The following is a 21,139-nucleotide window of genomic DNA, read 5'->3' as shown; positions in this document are numbered from 1 at the left end:
TCGTCGTAATCGATTACGATTACGAATCGCGATTACCCCATGTCTGGTGGATATACATACAAATTATATAGGATCGGAAACGTGACCAAAATTAAATTTGTGGGATCAAAGCCCCACATTTTACCAATATTACAGTTAGGTTAGGTTACATCGTTGCCTATACATCTACAGCACATCTGCAGTGTGTCAAGTTCAAGTGCTGCTACAGCATAGAAATATTCATAGATTCATCGACACAATTCTCATCGTGCACATGAGTGCAAGCTCCATTGATGTTGAGGATCTTGAACGTCGTATGTATTGTATAGCAGTACGATAATCAAATATGTATATAACCGTACATCGCAGACTCATCATAGACCTGATACAGAAAGGAAGGATTGCATCAGCCTGGCATTATCCAATTCACAACTATTCAGCTATACGAAGAATAACAAACTATAGAATTGTTTGCAACTACATGTCCTCTATACCGTTGGAAAGACATATCAGATCGGGGGAAGCACCGGCCACAGCGAGCTGCTCTGTGGCCGGCCACGGAATGTTATGTGAATTTCACAGCTTTTGATGAACTTATAGGGATTTTCTGACAGATATCTGATATACATTGTTTTTTTCAAGTCTATGCAGTTGCATACGATTAGCTGTGACGAGTGTAAGCCGAATATTTAGGTCTATTTCTACAAAAATGATACAAATCAACACTTACCAGTTACCAGTTTTGATAATGTCTTCATTGCTTCTAGCTTTCTATACCATTATTTCCTGTTTCATTTAGCGGATATCCCCCTTTTTAATGCATTCTTTACATCATTTCGTGTGTTTTTAATTGATATATAGAGACTATTCCAGATCGTTTCATCTTATTCCTATCGTTTCATTGTATCGCTATTCGACCGGTATTTCGGGTGAAAATGAATATAAACTGAGCTAAACTCTCTCTCTCACCTAGTTCTATTTACTGAACGCCCATAATAGAACATAATTGATCATGCATTTGACCGCGATTGGGCCACGTACAGTACTTATCATCAATACTAACTTGATATATTGCAGCCGGCCATGACATTTGGATATGGCCGGCCATGAGGTTTAGTCATGGCCGGCCATGAGAATGAGTTTGACATGGCCGGCCACGGAAATTTCATGGCCGGCCATACTGAAATTTCATAGCCGGCCATGAAAATCACCATGGCCGGCCACAGAATAGCACTTTTCATGGCTGGCCACGGAATATCTGCGGCCGGCCACGAAATTATCCGTGGCCAGTAAGTGGCCACGGGAATGCTGAAAGTCCGTCTCTGATTAATTAATGATATTCAGCCAAATTCGTGGCCAAAAATCCGTTCAACGTTGCCTTTAATAGACAATGCAAAAGTAGTCCTTTGTATCATGACAATATACCAAAAAACCTTCCAGAAGAAAAATAGTCAATAAACAGCTTTCTTGGATTACAATAAAATGCAACAGTATATCCAAACTGGAGAATAATTAGCATGATAAACACACGCGTTCAAGTTGGCATGATAAGCAGATTGATGTTCCTAAACTCGTTCAAGTTAGCATGATAAGCAGTGTGGTTCTTTGGAAAAGCATACATCGTGTCTTATGTTGTTTCAAAGCAACATTATAGTCTACACCAGGGGTGTCAAACATATGGCTCGCGGGCCGAATCCGGCCCACGATGCAATTCAGAGTGAATTGAAAAATGCTTGTAGTATCCAGCACATTTCTAAAGAATGTTGAGATTTTTATTGAGAACTACTTCCATTGAATAGTCCTTGGAGATAGCACATGTCGAGTATGTTTAGGCCAGATCGGGGCCTACGATATGAATATATGATACTATGAAGCAAATTCCAACCTCCGCGTTGGCAGTTAACTCTTTGGCATTCCTCACAACGCATACGCAGAGTTGATGCCAATATATCACTAAAACGAAGGGAGCAGTGACGATGTATGCCAACTTATACCAACGATAGAGCACCGCTTAATAGGCTTATCTAGGGCGATTTTTTTTTGACCTAAAAAACGAAAGATTTTGACCTAAAAAATCTGAATTTTGACATTTTTTGACCTTAAAAAACTCAATTTTGACCATATTTTGACTTAACGTATGCAAATTAGGTTTTTTCCTAAAAAATGTTAGAATTGTACTACTTATCCTCATTTCTGGTTTGAACTGTCTGTCCTTACGAAGTAGTTTGCCCTGAAAAAACTTTTTTGACTCAAAAACTGACAAATCTTTACATGACAAAATATTATTTTAACAAAATCTGGCCCTATGATGAATTCCAGTACGTGACGGGGAAAATAATTAAAATTTGTTGTAGTACAACGAAAGATACTTTCCTACATTCTCGGCACGGATATCTACATATCTAGTTCCAGATATCCCTGATTCTCGGGTAAATAGTGTCTGTATTTACTAAGTAGCTTGTCAATAATGGAGATGTGGCAAGATAGCGTAGTGGTATAATCCACAGCTACAACACCAATGGTTTGTGGGTTATAGCCCAACCGAGGTCGACTCCAGAATTACTACCCAGGTGTTGAAGGTTTATCTAGGTTCCTCGTCATCTCACCGCGTAAGCGGTGTCTTACAAAAAGCATAGAAGGGGGCCGTGCTACAAGTTGGTAGATACTCGGCGGATACGGAATCGAAAATAAGGAATATTGGCCTGGTGTAAATGACCATTGTAGTCGACAAACACCATGAATATACAAACAACAACAAGAAGAATGGAGAAAGAACGTTCAACTGTAGCAGCTGTTGGCTGACAACAATGAAGTTGTGCGTGCGTACACTGCTGGTGACACACCGTGTTGCTACATTCTGTCAATGGTGTACATCTCAATTTTTCATACAGATGTAAGAACCATGCAATGCCCACGCAGTCTTGCTTCACTTAGGATTTGCGGTACGTTGAGCATAACATCGTGTCAGCCTATTTATTTCATTTGACTGTTTATGATTCACAATGAGCAGACAATGCGCTGTCTGAAACGGTAGGCCTATAGAGTAGGCTACAAGTTGTGAAATGTCAAACGATAAGTTCACCGATTGTGCAAATTCTACGATACAAATGAATTGCAGGTTGCAAAAAATCTTGTCTTTGTGAACAATTTTGACATTTTTTGACCTAACGCTAGAATTTTGACCTTATTTTGACTTTTTTTGACATGTCAAAAAAAAATCGCCCTACTTATAACTTTACTCAGCCGCCCAATTATCGTGTTATTGCCAATTCCACTGTTTGTAAATAAAAGGTGCAGCTAGAATAGAACTCCTATGATCAATGATATAATGTAATATATACTATTGTGTATATATGCTGGTTAATGAAGTATTCAAACGAAAAACAAGAGCATGGATTTTGCAGTATGTTGGGATTGGGCAATTTAAGTGCAGCCCGCGAGTGATCCGAAGTGTTGAATCCGGCCCGCGACGTCAGTTGAGTTTGACACCCCTGGTCTACACATTTTGGTCGTGTGCCGAAGTGCACAATTCTCATCTACATTATATACAAACAATGTAATGTTTATTATTTACAAATTTTAACATGTCACGAAAGAGCAGCGTGCTGTTACTAAATGCATTCACCGATATAGCTTCAGGAAAGATTTGTATAAATAGGACGGTAGCAACTAAGTTAAGTATGGAGTTACTAAACATAATTGTTAAACCAAGAGCGATGTATAAAGATGAAAACTGCTACGAAATAAAAATGTGTGCGTTCGCATATCATTTCAAAAATCGAAACGAGGTTCTGATTGAAAGAAAACTGATACCCACTGTTTTAAATTCAACGAAAACTCAGTCATTCCGTAGGCTACAGCATCATTCCAGGCTTCATCATAAATTATTCCAAATACAATATTTGATCTGATAATGTTATACGATCCTCGTAATGTCGCGGACCAAGGAAAAAAACGTAGTATATTGTCGCCCTTGACGTTTTTGCGGCAGATACATCGACTCATGATATACATACACACGATCAGTGAAATGTACATACCCCATGAGTGCATCGTGTGAATATGCCACTGGACAGTGGGCGATGAAGGTTCAGATATAGCCTTGTACGGCTTTCTATGTCTTGCACCGCCACACTATGCTATCCCGGTAATGCATGAGCGCCAAGCAGGGAAATCATGGATACCAGTGTTGGGATTGAACCCACGGCTAAGCTGCGTGCGTGCGCGCGCGCACTGCTGAAATTATCTACGCGCACAGAAAAATCCGAGTCAACGTTTGATTAATTAATGAAATTCAGCCAAATTCGTGGCCAAAAATCTGACGTGATAGAGCAATTCTCAGCTCGGAATCGGATTCAGCAACCAAAAATTAGCCAAAACAGACATCGAAGTTTTTGAGCAGATATTTTTTCCAAATTTGTCTGCTAGTGTTGAAGTACTGCTCCACCCATTGATATTTGCAGACGCATTCTCCACTTGGAAGCAGCATGCAAAGCATCTACGGAAGAACACAGTTACGTCATTTACGTACGTAACGTTACAGAAAAATTTAAAAAAACACATCATCATGAATGATGTTTCTGAAATTGATACTCGGGGCGAAATTGAAATTTGAAATACTACAGATATATAGTTTAATACAATAAAATTTGAAATCAGCACATGAGCACCTGCATACGCAGAATTGAAATCCCTGTAAATGTGTTGCACAGTGGTAATCACACTTGTGTGGCTTGTGACACACTAGGAAAGTAATATAACGCTCACGGCACACTTTCAAGAAAAGAACTTAGAATCTATCCGCGTGTCAATGCGATTGCTATGCTTGTTTATACAAACATATGCTCGACTGAAAAGAATTTAAATTGTTAAGAAACATACCGGCATTTTGTCGTTTTTGAAGCAGTGTCTCTCGGTCACGGCTTTTTATTTTAGTCGAAACGAAAAAATCTGCATCTTTGATTGAGGCAGAAATTACAACGCAATTTTAATCGCATTATCATGAAATAGGATTAAAAAGGAGACATCCAATACTTTTCGCGACAAAGGAGTTTAAAAAAACAAGGGGTTTCTCAAATTATTGCGCTGTTCTTCTTCTGCAAAACGTTTGCTTGATTTATGGTATTCGTTGAATTGACTAACCACCATTATTTATTTAAAGCACGTCCTAAGTGATATTACTGACATGTAGGCCTAAGTTGAATTACAGACAATGTGAGCATGATTTCTGGCACGATTTATACTTTATGAGTTGATTTGAAACAAATCAATGACTTTTATCCAAAAATATCCGACCGGTTATAATGTGAATATTGCCGTATTCATCGGTGATACCATGATTGGTTTAATGCAGTGGTTCCCAACCTGTGGTACGCGTACCACTAGTGGTGCGCGAAGGTCTTCCAGGTGGTACGCGAGTAGATTCTGTTTTTTTCGACCGAAGAGAGATATTAGTTACTTCAGGTGGAACAGTCAGCAAAGACGAAAAAGAAAGTTTCTTCTCCAATAAACTTCTGGCTTAGCATGGCCTCCTCGTACTAGACGCTAGCTTCTCACGCTTACCATCTGCTAATTTTCCGTTCTACGCACCGAATGCGGGCAAGGATTTTCATCCCTGATGACTATCAAGACTAAGAAACGAAACTGACTTGTTGTGCCCATGCATGACTTTCGATGCGCTGTGAGCAATCGCAGGACTGTAACTGCCAGAATCATTTCGTAAATTAGCATAAATTAATTTTTTTGGGGGTATTTATGCAACATGCTTGTTACAAATGGGCATTTCGACGTCGACCATTACCGCGCCACGACGCACCAAGACATATACAGCTTTAGGCCATGTAACATCCGACTCCCAGAAGTGTGCCAGAACGATCGGCGGCGAAAAAACCTGTGCCGAAAAGTACTGCCCTTATGCTGACCGAAAGCTTCGATATATATAAATAGGCCTATATGTTTAATGTCCATAGGCGCCTATATTACTGGCTCCGAATGTTCCTGTCCAAGCAATCTTAACCTCGCAAGACAAATACCTGACCGTAAGGAAAATTCAATTGCCAGTGAAGAAATACCTATTTGAAATCGTGTGCTTCTTCTAGTTTAGTACGTTTTGGCGATTTCAATATCTTTTGACATAGCAGACAGGAGATCACGAAACAACATCATGTAATGAAGTTATTATGCCGCCCGAATGTGTTAATTATTATTTACGGGCCCTACAGTTTCCAAGACACCTCATTCGACTCTAACGGGAAATCTGATTACGTGAGCAGGGAGGATAAAAAATTGATAGTAACATATATGCAATTCCCGATCATATCTACCAATTCAATCATGAATTGTTGAAAATTTTCCCGCTTCGCGTGTTTGGGCTAAGTAATGCGTCTCTCGGCACAATAAATGTCGGTGATAAGTCGCGGCGAACACGACTAACCTCAGAATCTGATGGGGTGTCTGGGGCCAAACCCCCAAATTTGGCTGATCACCATATGGCGGCCTAAGACCAACGTTTTTGGGGTGGGACTGACGAAGTGCTGTTACGGTCCTGAGCGGGGGAGATAGTGTAGTGGTTACGATAAGCGCACATAAGCAGACGGACTGGGTTCGATGTGAGTGAGGTGGAAAAACAATTCCATTCATTCCATCAATAATGGCTGATGATAATGTATAGTTTTGTCTTTACACCTCACTCACACAGATCAAATACGTGATTATGACGTCATAAATGACGGGTACTTATTTTTACCGCCTTCAGCGCGCGTAACTTATGTAGGTGGTACGCGAGCACCGCATACAACCTCGAAATGGTACGTGGGTGGAAAAAGGTTGGGAACCAATGGTTTAATGGGTATGGTCAATTGTCATGCTCATCGTCACAGGCAGGGCTTTGGAGCAGTCGTAAATTTTAAACTTCTTCAGCTCAAGCTCTGGAGCTCGCTTCAATCATAAATTAGCTCCGGCTCCTGCTCCGACTCCAGTTCCTGCTCCGGCAACTATCGAATGGTTCGATTGTAGCCTTCGCGTCGCAAGGAACCGTCATTTTGTGTGGGTATGCAAAGTCTTGTGACGTCGCAGCCGCACGAGAATGCACTTTACTCCATATCATTGCAATGTAGCTATAGCCTACATATTGTACAGCATTAAAACAGTGACGTCACGCTTCAATGCCGGCATTTCGCTCGTTAATATCAAGTTGTACAGTCTAATTTAATCTTGAAATGGTGCCATTTGTTTAAGTGCAACTGTAGAAACAAGCGCATGTCGTGAGTTTATCAGCAGAAATCGATTTTCTACCAAATAATAGGCCTACCTAATGATTTGAAATTCGATATTGTTGCGCTCGTCGTTCAAGTTTAGTGGAATATAGAGATGGTTCCCCTTGAAACGAATCGAATAAACTAAGAATTAATGTCACTGAGAATCTGATACTGCATCAATATTTGACAATTCAATTCGACCCCGTGCACTGTACAACGCGGTAACGAACCAGGGCAGGGGTTCGCACATTGCATTAACTTGCTCACGTCGCGACAATATTCGGACTATAATGGCGCTATGGGCTGCTTCGATGCATTTCCCTATCTACGTTTGCCAATCGTTGCTGGAGTAAATGATCATGCGCTGGATTGAATTTCAATTCAATCAATCAATCATTTATTTTTTTGTCACACCAGTGAAAATCCGGTACGGACCAGGATGACGACGAGGGGCCGCAAGGCCTTAGTACACAGTCGCCACCTGTAGGAGTATACACATTACATTCAATGGCACAAAACAAATGACAATAAATATACAAAACTACAAGAAAAGCAGAGAAAAAAATTTCAACAAGGATACACGAGCTAGAAATATTACAGTTTCAAGACTGCAGTGCAGAAATGAGTCCATAGGGTAGATTATACGGTACTTTCCAACAACAAGACAGTAGTTGCAAAATCGGCATTTAATCAATATAGGTATACAGAATATCACGCTGTCCAACAAAGAACGTGCATTTGCTCATCCAATTCAGAAAGGTGTGGTGTTCCTCGGCGTGCGGCATGTGCGACTCCAAATCGACATGTGCAGTAAGGTCATGTTTTTATCCTCTGACGTAGCTTATATATTCGTATCATTACTAATTAGTTAAATTGCTCAGTTCACATAAGCATCAAGCCCGTTTTGTGACATGCATGGTGATCATTGTTTCTCGAACCACACACTTGGTCATCGGTGTTTTGATGATAACGAAGTTGCGGGTACGACGAATACCAATAATACCAGTCCTTGGCAAAGTACGGCCCGTGAGAGGATGATTGGAAATCAAACATAAAACCTGCTTTTTGAATGTTGATGCGTGCACTAAAACCATAGGATGTATCAACTTGGCAGGAATCCGTTTACTTTAAAGCCTTTCAATTATTACGCCACGATTAGGCCTACGCTGCCTGTAGGCTACCTCGCTTGCGTAATCCAGATCAGAAATAAAGTCAATGTAGCAAATTATGAGCAGCAATTATGTCACACAAGAAATCACTCTTCGCATATTGTTCAAACATTCTTTGTCACCATTTTCACATCACGCATTTCACGGTCTGAGTATCAAATTATTACGTGATACGTTTTCACATCCCTAGTTCGTAAAACAAGTCAATCTGTGCTCGCGATTACTATATGATATGGTTACCATACGTCCTGTTTCAAGAGGATTTTTCCTCTTTTTTGGCTTTTTGAAAGTGTCTTGGAAGGACGCCCAAATGTCCTCTTTTTTGAGAATTTTGTTAAAATATAGAGTAAAATTCGAGTGCGATAAAGTAAATCAGCAATGAAGTAATGCTCCGGCGGCTATTTCTGGTGCTGGGCTGGAAATTTGACCTTTTTTTCAGTCAACCGACAACGAAATAGGATAAATTTACCATTTTTTTCAGGATTTTCCTCAGGTAGTGCAAGTCTGACAATTTTGAAAAAATGTAATCTTTTCAGATTTCCAAAATATGGTAACCTCACTATATGATTCATCATATCTATCACCGATAAAGGATGAACGGGCATGTCAAAAAATGACGCCGAAAAAGCTGAAATTCAAAGAAGGTTTAGAGCACCAAATATTTGTATACTGGAGTCAGAGGTAAACCTTTTAGTTTGTGCCGAGAATGTTGTTCAACCTAAGCAAGACACGAAGACAGACACTCGGTGAAGGGAAGGCGAATTTCTTAAAAACTGCAAGATTCGCTCAACATCATGGCTATTGGAGCTGCACACTGCTCGAAAGGCAGCGGCTAAGGCAATAAGCTTTATAGGCCCGCCATCCCCAAATACATTCCAATGCAGTGGTTCTCGAAGAGGGGGCGCGAAACTGAGGTTAAACGAAAGTTGTATTCACGCTACGCGCGATTTACTCCCAGCTCATAGTTGTTGTCCTATCTATTGTTCGACTTTGATATTTCAGAACTCTCTCATCATCAGCCATGACTTCCCATGCCATCAAACTATCCATTGCGATTGCTAGCATTCCGGTTGCTCTTATTAATATTTGTGACATCATGATAAGTGGGCGCGAAATTGTTCACTGTCATAAATGAGGGCGTGCCTAAAAACGTTTGAGAACTACTGTTTTAGTGTCTTAAAAGACTTAATAGTAGAACGTGGATACGGGTTTTAAGAGAGTTGAAAATGTATCATGTTTAACATTGTTTCGAATCATGACGACAATTTTTTTAATTAACAGTCAGTTTCCCATTACTTAACATCAAAACATTCACTGAACAGCGTTTATTAGCAATATTATTTAAAAATAAAATTAAGATACGCTGCTGAATAAAGCTAAAAATTTACACTCGACCCGTCAACGTATTTTCGACTTCTCATGTGGCCGCGGATAAAAATACTTGCCCACCCCTGCATAATACAGTAATTACGGAGTAAGCGCGACATACCCGGCCAACCCGGGTTCGTCGCCTGGCATATGTATGAACATTGGACAAAAATATTTTGTGAGGCTAATATTATCTTTACAATCATATCTTAACACATAAGTTGAAGGTTCAAGATCAGCTGAGACAAATTTCCCGTAAGTTTTCATCATTCGGACAAAATTCGACGTTATAAATTATTTTGAGCTATATTCTAATCAGATTATTGAACGTAGCCTAATGATGCAGAAATCAAACCTGTGAAGTCTCTTGTCGAAGTGTTTCTTTCAATCTCTGTATTCCTTTAGCATCAATTTCCCAATTACGAAGGACAAGACCTCTCAGAATATTAGTCATTAACTCGCATAGAGCTGATACTTCTTCGTCACTTGCAGTGGAACGATTTTCATAGATGTTGAGAAAATACATTTTCTGAATAAATTATACGAGAATACTATTAGATTCAATGTCAAAGCCCAACCTCCTTGGCGCACGCTACTAAAAACTGGATACCATCATAACCTTTATAATGCGACAACTGATCGCGCCAAATTACCACAAATGATATGTATGAGTTGAATGTGTGTCTTGATCTTCAGGGAACCACTCATACCGACTATATTGCCCATCGCAGATGTGAATTCAGGATGTGTACATCTGGTTCGGACCAGATGGTATGATGGTTGTTAAAACAACCTGGATTTGACCTCGAATATACCATGTACAATTATTATATCGTTTATTGGTCGAATGCTCCTCGGCCGCAATTGATGCGCGAAGAGGGCCAAAAATTATTTCTGTGAATGAATATAAATTATAAATCATTTTACGACAATTTATTAGGGATGGTTCACGGTCGCGTTCTGTGTGTGAACCTCAGTAATTTAGAGGTTCACGTTCACAAACGAACCTTGGTAGGTTCTGCACTGTGAACCTTTTTCGTGTATTACAATTTTCCACGTCATTATTACATCTTTGGTTTAAATTTTTTGCATTTCAACTTCAGTCCCCTCTATGCAAGGCAAGGCGCTAGCTGCATAAAAAATCAACAATAAATGATCATACAACTTGCCAATCTCTAAAATTTTACTTGCTTTGTTACAAAGGTTTGCTCGAAATGTTCAGCTTTCCGATAGTGAATATTTAGTATAACTCTCCGCTGTGAGCTTGACCCGCAATCACACAACATCAAGAACGAAATACAGTACATGTAGGTAGTCAGCTAATGATGCTTATTCAACCAATCATTGAAATTGATATAAAGAATACGACGTTCTCTAATGTAAAATATCCAGCAGGCGCACGGTCTCCATCTTGATTTGATATGTTTATTGTATCATAAAAAATTTAAAAAAATCTGTGCGATTATCGGGTGTTATATATATATATATATAATCGACTTTTCAATTAGATAAAATAAAAAGGGCAAACGGAAACAGGAAGCAAAAGAACATCGAGATAATCAGTTTTGGGCTCGTGTTAAGCGTCTCCAACGTAGGCGGTCGTGGGCGTCTTCAAGCGACAGCCCGCGTTGCGCTAGATCAGAAGGCTGATCTATAGGGTGTTGGCTACTGTACAACATGTGTTTTGGGTTATATTGGTAGCAAGTATAGAAACCAGTTTTACACTTTGCTCAGTATGAATGTCGCAATAGTCTGACACCGAATGCATTGTCCGGTCTGTCCTCGACCAAAGCTTATATTACCTTGCAAGTCGAAATTGTCGGCAAAGCGACGGAAGCTATCGATTTTATGGGATTATTAGAGCATTTGATTGCTGCAGTTGATGCATTTTGTGCCTTTTAAAAAGTCAGCATTTACTTCAGTATTGTGGCATAATGTGGCCTGAGTCGTCGCTAGGTACCGTGTACGACGTACGTACATTTACATATCGTTTCACCAATATTTAGCGTTGGAAGTAGCCTACCTTTCACAGAGGTTCGCGTTCACACGAACCTGAACCTTTCAGGGGTTTGCACCATCCTTACAATTCGTGCTACTTTCTTCATTTTTTTTTTTGCGCTGCGGGTGATTTCACGTTGCCAATTTATTGAATAATGGGTACCGTTTTCCCACGAAAAAAACGCATGTTTTATCGCAAATAGAAATAGGCATTTTGGCGTCGACCATTACCACGCACCGATGGACGAAGACATATGAAGTTTGGGCCAATTTGGGACTTAAAGAAGTGTGCCAGAAAGATCGTCAATGAGAAAACCTTACTTAGCCGAAAAGGATTGCCCGTATTTCGACTGTAAACTTCGCTATAAATATGTCTAATTGTCCAGATGCTCGTGCCGAAGTATCCTTTCGTGGCAATCTGAACCCCACAGAAGAAATAACATCCCTCAGAGAAAAAATATTTGCCATGGAAGAAATGCCAATTGTGAGGGGTCTCATAATTTAAGCAGTTAATCAGAGTTGACTACTTTCGAAACTACATGATGTATATTTGCGATAGATGCAAAACGGCTGATTCCGCTCAAATAGATGAAATCTTCGAATAAACATTCAGCTACCTTGTTAAATATTATTGGTGATTTCACCATTTTCTTATGACAATATTACTCATGAAATGTTGTAAAGCTATTCAGAAACTGATTCATACTTTTCAAAATCATAATTGTAACAAGAAAGTAGTTTTGTCTTGACTTTGTTCTACCAGATAGAAAAGTTTTATAAAAACAAAATTACTGGAGTAAGTGGTGCAAGCAGGCAAACCTACGTGAGAATTACTGAAGAGTAAAATCACCTTGTTACTGACAACCTCTGACTAGATTCTATATTGGGATTATCCGAACTCCATCATCCTACTGGGGATTTGCGATGCGACTCTTACGGTCTTACAAATCGCCTTACCGATCCCCGGTAGTTTCTTGACAAAATAAAGATTTGATAGCTGTGTGAATGCAGTCTCTCTATTTTCAAGGCACATATCCCTTATCCATATTCATTATTTGTGATCATTATCAGTCAGGCTCGCTGTTTTTTTTATCGTGTGGCTAGTCTGCACGTTTCTTCACATCCCAACACGATGCAATACGGCCACAACGGTCTTAATTCATTACGATTACATTAGTCTTGTTTTGGATGGAAAATGCTTACCTTGATATTTCCGTATTCACATTCTTTGAAGATTTCGGCTAACTTGTTCTTGTTCAGGTCGCAATCAATTAGATGCAAAATGTTACATTTCGTAACATTAATAACCTTTGATAATTCTTTATAACCGTCAGCCCTCATCAGTTTGTCAATGATACAGAGTTGTGTGATCTATAAGTGATCAAATGTAGTAAATAGGGAGGTGGGCAACGTATTCAACCTTCCTACGCAAGAAGAAGCATAAGTGACGCCGAAAAAAATCAACGCCTTATCTGTTGAAGTAGCGATTAACAAAACATGTCAGAAAAGGAAAAGTATGGAACAGTGGTTCCCAACCTTTTTCGCTGTCTGGGCCGTATTTGAAATTCCAGTGTACGAATGGAGTCGCACGAAACATGCCAATGACGATATCTTCATTTTGCAGATAATCGTATATGCCCATCATCGACATAGTACGGCATAATTTGCGCTCCGAACAGTATGTTCAACGTTATGTTCAATGTTCACAGACTCAAAGTAAACACACGTGCACTAGGGCCGAGTGACTCACAGATCGTTGTATGGAGATGCATATCCCCCATTTCTAAAGCATACACAATTCAAATAGCCTTATATCCGGTTTTCTTCTTCTTGTGACAATATCACTCATGAAATTGTTGAAAACCTATTCAGAAACTGCTCTCTACTTTTCAAAAGACAAATTGTAACAAGAAAGTAGTTTTGTCTAGCTAGACTATAGACTCTGTTCTACTAGCTGGAAACGTAGTTGGAAAACAAAAGCAATTGAGTAAGTGGTGCAAGTAGGCAAAACCTACGTGAGACAAAATGAAGATTTGTTAGCCGTGTGAAGGCAGTATCTCTATTTTGAGGCACTCAACCAAATTTTCCTCGCGCGCACGTACTGCTCACTACGGATGGTGTGAAACTTTGAAAGGTTACGCGTGAACGCGAAAGTGAACCTCATGACGTCAAGTGACGTCATATAACTAATTCCAACCCTACATTTCAGTGCAGTGTTGTATTAATTTACACGATACCTATAGCGAGGTCTCGGGCCACATAATGTCACAATGCTGAAGTACATACTGACTTTTTAAACGTCGCCAAATGTATCCCCTGGAGCAATCAAATGATATAATAAAATCAATATCTACCGTCACTTTGCCAGCAATTTCGACGAGGACTTGCAAGGAAATATAAGCTTACGCCTTAACGGTGTAGGCCAGACCGGCAATGTATTCGGCGTTTGAGTGTTGCTACGTTGATATTGAGCAGAGTGTAAAACGGGTTTTACCTCATTAACAAGTCATACAGCAGTAGCAAACACCCCAATGGCACGGATTTAGTTTTTATTATACAATAAACATATGAGATCGAGATGAACCCCGTACACTTGCTACATTTTTTTTACATCAAACAACGATATCAATTTCATTGATTAGTTGAATAAGCATCATTCGCTAACTACCTACATGTAGAGCATTTCGCTCTTGATGTTATGTGATTGCGGTTCATGCTTACCGCAGAGAGTCACTAAATCTCTCATCTCTTTCGTTGTTTTGTTTATCTTGCAGCTAGTCTGCACGTCTCTTCACATCTAACCTCGATGCAATAACGTCGTAATTCATTTTGAGTACAAATCTCATTTGGGCGGGGAATTGCCCACCTTCACATTTCCTTTTTGACATTCCTCGGATAGTACGGCTAACTTGTTCCTGTTCAGGTCACAATTGGTGAGATCTAGGTCACATTTCATCACATGGAGAAGGTTTGCGAGTTCTCCGTATCCGTCCTCTGTCATCGATTTGTCAGAGATAAAGAGTGTTTGGATCTGTAAAGTGATCAAATACAGTAACTCCTGACGTGATCAACGTATAGTGAGCGTTACTACTCAAGTAGAAGTAGAAGTAATTCCGGAAATATCTATTCAATTACAAGTAGAAGTAGCAATTCTAAAATCACGTCAAAACTAATACAGATGGACGTAGAATATGACGGTTCAGAAAATGATTTACGCAAGTAGTATAAAAAAAGTAGATTTGGTCAGGGATCCCACATTTAAGTCAGGTAATCAAAATTTTCGAAATAGCTGGGTTCATCTCTGCAACAAATGTAAATCAATTAATTCCGCTACAAAAAATATAAAATATATGAAAATGTGTTCAGTTATTGTGATGCATAGGCTATTTCACACTGTTCTTAAAATATTTTATTCATGAAATCGATGTAAACTGATCGCCAAATTACTTAATTCTTTTCGGAATCCAAATTGTAAAGACTAAGAAGTTTGGCCTTTGAAGTGTTTTATCAGAGGTGGAAGTAGTCTATAAAAGTGGTTCTCTCTCTTTTTGACCTCGAAGACCGGTATTACTAACCTCAAAAATTGAAATTAACCATGAATTTAATTAAGACGAGAGTATGCAACTCAGATGTAATTTAGGAAACTTCCAAACATCATTAAATGCTGATATTTATGGATGTGCGAGGACGTTACATATTTTGTCCTTGGTGTATATTTTGAGTGCATGATGTGCAATGTGCATCAGAGTTGGATCAATTGTAATTTGTAATTCAGTTGAATGTATTCAATTACATTTTTTCAAGTAATTGTAATTGTAATTGTAATTGAAGCATTTCTATTTTGTGTAATTGTAATTGTAATTGTAATTTGATCAAAATTTTGCTCAAATACAATCACAATTACATTTTCATGAAAACCTGACAATCACAACATAAGATAATAATTTAATCAATCATTTATTCGTCGCACCAGTGAAAATCCGGTACGAACCAGGATGATGACGAAGGGCCTTAAGGCCATAGTACACAGTCACCACTTGTAATAATTAGCCTATTTACATCGGTGTTCTATGCGTGCTGCGTTATAACTAGTTAATTCAGTCACGCTGAACTGTTTCCCATACTTCAGTAGCAACAGAAAACTTTGTGAATTACAATATAGGCTAAACCAGTGGTTCTCAAACTGGGGGCGTGCCCCCTTGGGCGGCGTGAACGCAACTGAACGGGGCGCGACGCTCCAGTGAGCTGAAATCTTTTCCGCACTTCACCTCCGTTTTATGGTTATTGCTTGGTGTATAGTCTGAATTTCGTATTGGAGAATTCTCTCATCAACAGTCATAAACTTCCATACCATCAAACTATATGTAAGGATTGCTAACTTTATGGTTTCATTGTGTGCTCTGAAGATGAGGGGGACACGAAATATTCACTGTCATAAAGGGGGCCGTGTCTAAAAAAGTTGAAGAACCAGTGGGCTAAACTAAATCTTAATATTTCAAAAATGGATGAACAGCAAATAAACTCTTCTGAAACCTGTGCTGAACCATTTCCTACACCAAGGTCAAAGTTTTTTTTAAATCTCAGACCAGCACCGAGGCTTGTTGCATCGAAAGCAACAAACAAAAAACAAGTTTCCAACCAAGGCTTTATCAAACATGATCACTTGATTGACCCTCCAATCTTGTCCAAATTTACTTGGGCCAGAAACTTTTCGCACTCTAATGTTCATCAAATGCAATATAACAGCAGTTTCCGAGCAAGTGAAAATGTAAATGCGAACAAAAATATTGTAATTCTTAATTATCAAGAGGTTCTTTCCTTTTGCATTTATTTTGATTTTACGCACCTTATCGGTATCATCCTTATCGCTGACGCCTTACCAATTGCATTTCGTTATCCTGACTCAGCTCTGAGTAGCCTAATCGTTTGATTACATTTCATTGACTGTCCTGTAGCCTATTCCCTGTTAGTCGCTCAAACCTTAGGTTCTTAATAGTCGCTAGAAACATTTTTGTGCTTGTAGTTTTCAGTACTCATGATTAGAAATAGTTCGAATACGTTCGATTTTTTTTTAATTAAAGGGTGTTCTACATATCAGGAATGAAACATGAATAGCTTGAGATTGTTGCTAATTACGTCGCTACGGTTGTCAAAGAACACCTCTTTACTGAATCAATTACCTGTTTAAAAGTAACTGTAATTGTAATTGTAATTTGATATTTGTAATGTAATTGCAATGTAATGTAACATGCAAGGAATTAATTGTATTTGTAATTGTAATTGAATTAAAATATTGTAATTGATGTGAATATGCCGCTGGATAAGGTAGGTGAACATCAGGGTTGTGATGACTCGAGTCATGACGATTTTCTGATGACTCGACTTGACTCGATTCATTTTCTCAAAATACGGAAATGACTGAACTCAACTCGACTCGAGTCAATATGTGTATTGACTCGAATTGGACTCGAGTCATTGCGCATGACTCGAACCAAGTCATATGACTCGAGATTCAGACGGCCAAGGCCTACATTTCATTGAAATTTCGAAGAATAGCAAAGTCACCAAATTGCTTGGATTTCATCTATACGTACTGGTACTTGGTATTGCGACCATAAACTGCTAAAAGTAAAGAAAATTACTATATTATAAATGCGAACCATTCGATTTCATTAAACAGAGTTATAAAAAGTGAGTTTGACATGAGTTTAACTGGAAACTGAGCAGTCAACTCATTGATTTGGACTAGGACTCGAGTCATAATACCATGACTCGGACTCGATCCTCTGTTCGCTGACTTGGACTCGGACTTGACTCGGTGGTGAATTAAAAATGATTCGACTTGACTCGAGTCAAAACTATAAAAGTGAGATTGACTTGTGACTTGGATACAACCCTGGTGAACATATACCTTTGTAAAGCTTTCTAAGTCTTACACCAACACTCCATGCTATACCGATAATGTTGAACACCAAGCGGGAAAGTCATGGATAGCAGTGTTACTAATCAGGTATTTGTTCTGACCTGGCCTAGGATTGAACCCGCTATCTACCGATCAAGAAGCTGAACGCTTCATCATTCCGCTATAATATTTTTTTTCTGAAATTTGATCAATTTATGAAATTCAGCAAAATTCCTTTTTCGAAATTCAGCAAAATTTGTAGCGGGGGTGAGGTGAAAAATTGTACTGGTAAACCCCATGCATATTTTCATGCACCCCGGGGTGCGCCGTGAACACAAGTTGGAGATCACATATCTAGAGAACCTTTGTTCGTTTGTTTGAGGTATTCGTGGTGTTTGTCGACTACTATGGTAATTTACACCAGACAAATTTCCTAATTTTTATTCCGTAACTGCCGACCTGTAGCACGGCCCACTTCTAGGATTTTATAAGACACCGCTTACACGGATGATATGGCGGGGTGATCCTAGATAAACCTACGCCACTTAGGTTGGAATTCTGGAGTCGATCTCGGTCGGACTCGAACCCACAACCTATTGGTGTTGTAGATGTGGATTGTACCACTACGCTATCTCGCCACATCTAGAGAACCTTCACATTTCCCTTCAGGAATTCCTTCAGTAGTCCGTGCAACTTTTTTTTGTTCAAGTCACAATCTACGAGACGCAAAACGTTACATTTCCCAACATTGAGAAGGCGCGCGAGTTCCCCGTAGCCGTCGCCTGTCTTCGAGTTGACTGTGATATCGAGGTTTTGGATCTGTGAAGAGATCAAATACATCAAACCCTGCAGTAGTCAACGTTTTCATGGGACGAAATTTGTGATCTGTAGTCACACTGCTGAAAAATGGCGGCAGCATATTCATATTCCAGGAATACAAAATATATTTGAATATAGCTGGCATACAAAATACATATTTGAACATTTCAAATCATTACTATTGGAGTTACATCATAACTGTTGTTATAAAATCACAACTGGTGCTACTCAAATACTCGACTTGAAGCTTCATACGCGACACGGAACTGAATCCCCCTGATTTTATATTTCGCCAAGTCCTACTTATACGATTGAATTGGCGTGCGCGTTGAAAATACCGCACCTCCATATTTCCCGTTTCACATTTCTTCAGTAGTCCGGTCATCTTGTTATTGTTGAGGTCATAATTTTTAAAACACAATCCATTACATTTCGTAACACTGAGAAGGTTTGCGAGTTCTTCGTATCCGTCCTCTGTCATCGATTTGTCAACGATAACGAGTTTTTGGATCTGTTAAATGATCAAATATAGTAAATTCAACGTAATGAGCGCTGCTACTCAAGCAGAAGTAAAAGTGGGGCGGAAATTTGCAATGATTTGCAAGTAGAAGTAGCAACGTTCAAGTTCGTGAAACTGCTTCAAGTCGAACAAAAAGGAAGAGAACGTAAAGTGCTTAAGAATTACTGATAAATTTAGCAATTTTTCTGAGGCGGATACTCTCTAAATTGAGATATATGCATCATTTAGAAAAATGCAAAATGACAAATTTCAATATAAATAGGTATAATCTATATATATTAACCTGCTGTGTTACAAGAGCATTTCACGTTGTTGTTATTATCATTATTTCACTCCTGAAAGTGATGCATGATGAACCCAAAAATACTTGCCACTTCAACAATCAGTGTTGGTTAAAGTCAGTAGTTTTGTCTAAAAACTGTTTGAGATTATATTGAATGACCCACAGATGACTAACTCGATTTATAAACTCGATATGTGAACATTTGGTTTCCACGAGGCTTGTATTTCGTGGGTGTCACAAAGTCTTACAGATATGGAGATTAGGTCCGCTCAAGGAATCCCATATCATCATTTGGATAGTATTCGTATTGAATGATATCGTTCAGTTCAATAAATAAGTGGTTCAACGTTTTGGCGAGTGACACGACGATCCTTTCTTGGTCACCATATCTACGTGTTCCAAGTGCATTTTAGTACATCTAGACCAGGGATGGGCAATTATTTTCCTCCGCGGGCCAAATGAGAGAAATAAATACGTTGGCGGGCCGAGTGAAATTATTTAACTATATTCTCCAGCGAATTTTAATTTAATTTCTAAATTACATTATGTTAATAAATGCTGCTCAGTGAATGTGTTGAAATTAGGTAATTACAAACAACAATGCTAAACATGATGCAATTTAGCTCTCTTTAAAACCATACCCATGTTCTTCTATTAAGACTCTAAAACAGCGGTTCTCAAACTTTTTTTAGGCACGCCTCCCTTTATGATAGTGAACAATTTCGCGCCCACTTATCATGATATCACAAAATATTAAAAAGTGCAATCAGAATGCTAGCAATCCCAACGGATAGTTTGATAGCATGGAATGTTATGGCTGTTGATGAGAGAATTGTGTAATATCAAATTCGGATGATGCACATAGGAACAACTATAAGCTTGGGGTAAATCGCGCGAAGCGCGAAAACTTTTTTCGATAAACCTTGGCTTCGCGCCACCCTTCTGATGCTTTCACATCTCTCAGTTCGAGAACCACTGCTCTGAAATGTATATGCAATATTACAAAGCTTATATCCTTGGTCTCTTAGCAGTGTACAACTTAAATAACCTTTATGTTGGGCGAAGCTTGCGGGTTTTCTGAACTTCGCCCCCCCTTGACCGAGGGTTACCTGCTTTTGTGATAAGACCAACTTTAATTAAAATCCCTAATCTCGGGGACATGCTCGGCAAAAACTGAAAGTAAGGGTTTACCCCTGACTCCATAAGTATGCGCGTATTTAGTGCTCTAAATTCTAAACCTGAACCTTCTTTTAATTTCAGTTCTTGGCTTTCTTTTTGTTGGCATGCCAGTTAATGCTTTACAGGTGATTGATATGATGAGTCATATAGTAATCGCGACCACTGATCGACTTGTTTTACGAAATAGGGATTTGGAAACATATCAGTATCACGTAACAAATTGAAACACATACCATATAATGCATAATGGGACAATGTCAACAAGGAAGGTTTGAACTAGACTTGTGGCTTCAATTGCTACCCATATTTTGCCACATTGCCTTTATTTTAAATCTGGATTGCGCATATGAGGTAGCCTACGTAGGCAGAGTAATCGTGGTCTATTAATGAACAGGCTGCTAAGTAAACTAATTTTCTTTTCATTTGATACAGCCTAAGGTTTTAGTCATTCAAAAAGCAAGATTTATGTTTTTAATTTCAAGCAACCTTTCGCGGGCCGCATTTGGAATTGCCAACATCATATCTGAATAAGCATGCAGGTGAAGAAGTAGATGGCGACTGAGACTCGCTTCAGGCATAATTCATACTATATTGAAGTCGCTTTACGTGCATCACATAAGCGATGATATTATGCTTTTTTATATTCACCAACAAGTCTTGGATTAG

At 39.0% G+C, this 21,139-nt stretch overlaps 1 protein-coding gene across 1 annotated transcript in view; it reads right to left on the bottom strand.

The window, feature by feature from the left end:
• LOC145445856 (ribonuclease inhibitor-like) overlaps window positions 1–19,048 on the bottom strand; it is a 335,808-nt gene extending 316,760 nt beyond the window's left edge. The window contains exons 1-3 of the mRNA XM_080324010.1: window positions 18,835–19,048; window positions 18,324–18,491; window positions 14,637–14,801 (exon numbers count right to left, since the gene is read on the bottom strand). Of these exons, the coding sequence (XP_080180136.1) occupies window positions 14,637–14,801; window positions 18,324–18,491; window positions 18,835–18,972 (471 nt within the window). The 5' untranslated portion in view covers window positions 18,973–19,048. The remainder of the gene's footprint in view (window positions 1–14,636; window positions 14,802–18,323; window positions 18,492–18,834) is intronic.
• Between the last annotated feature and the right edge of the window lie 2,091 nt (window positions 19,049–21,139).

This window comes from Botryllus schlosseri, chromosome 9 (genome assembly GCF_051294905.1).
Source record: "Botryllus schlosseri isolate E-star chromosome 9, Bs_hap1, whole genome shotgun sequence".
Lineage (NCBI taxonomy): Eukaryota > Metazoa > Chordata > Ascidiacea > Stolidobranchia > Styelidae > Botryllus > Botryllus schlosseri.
This window is presented reverse-complemented; position numbering and strand designations above follow the sequence as displayed.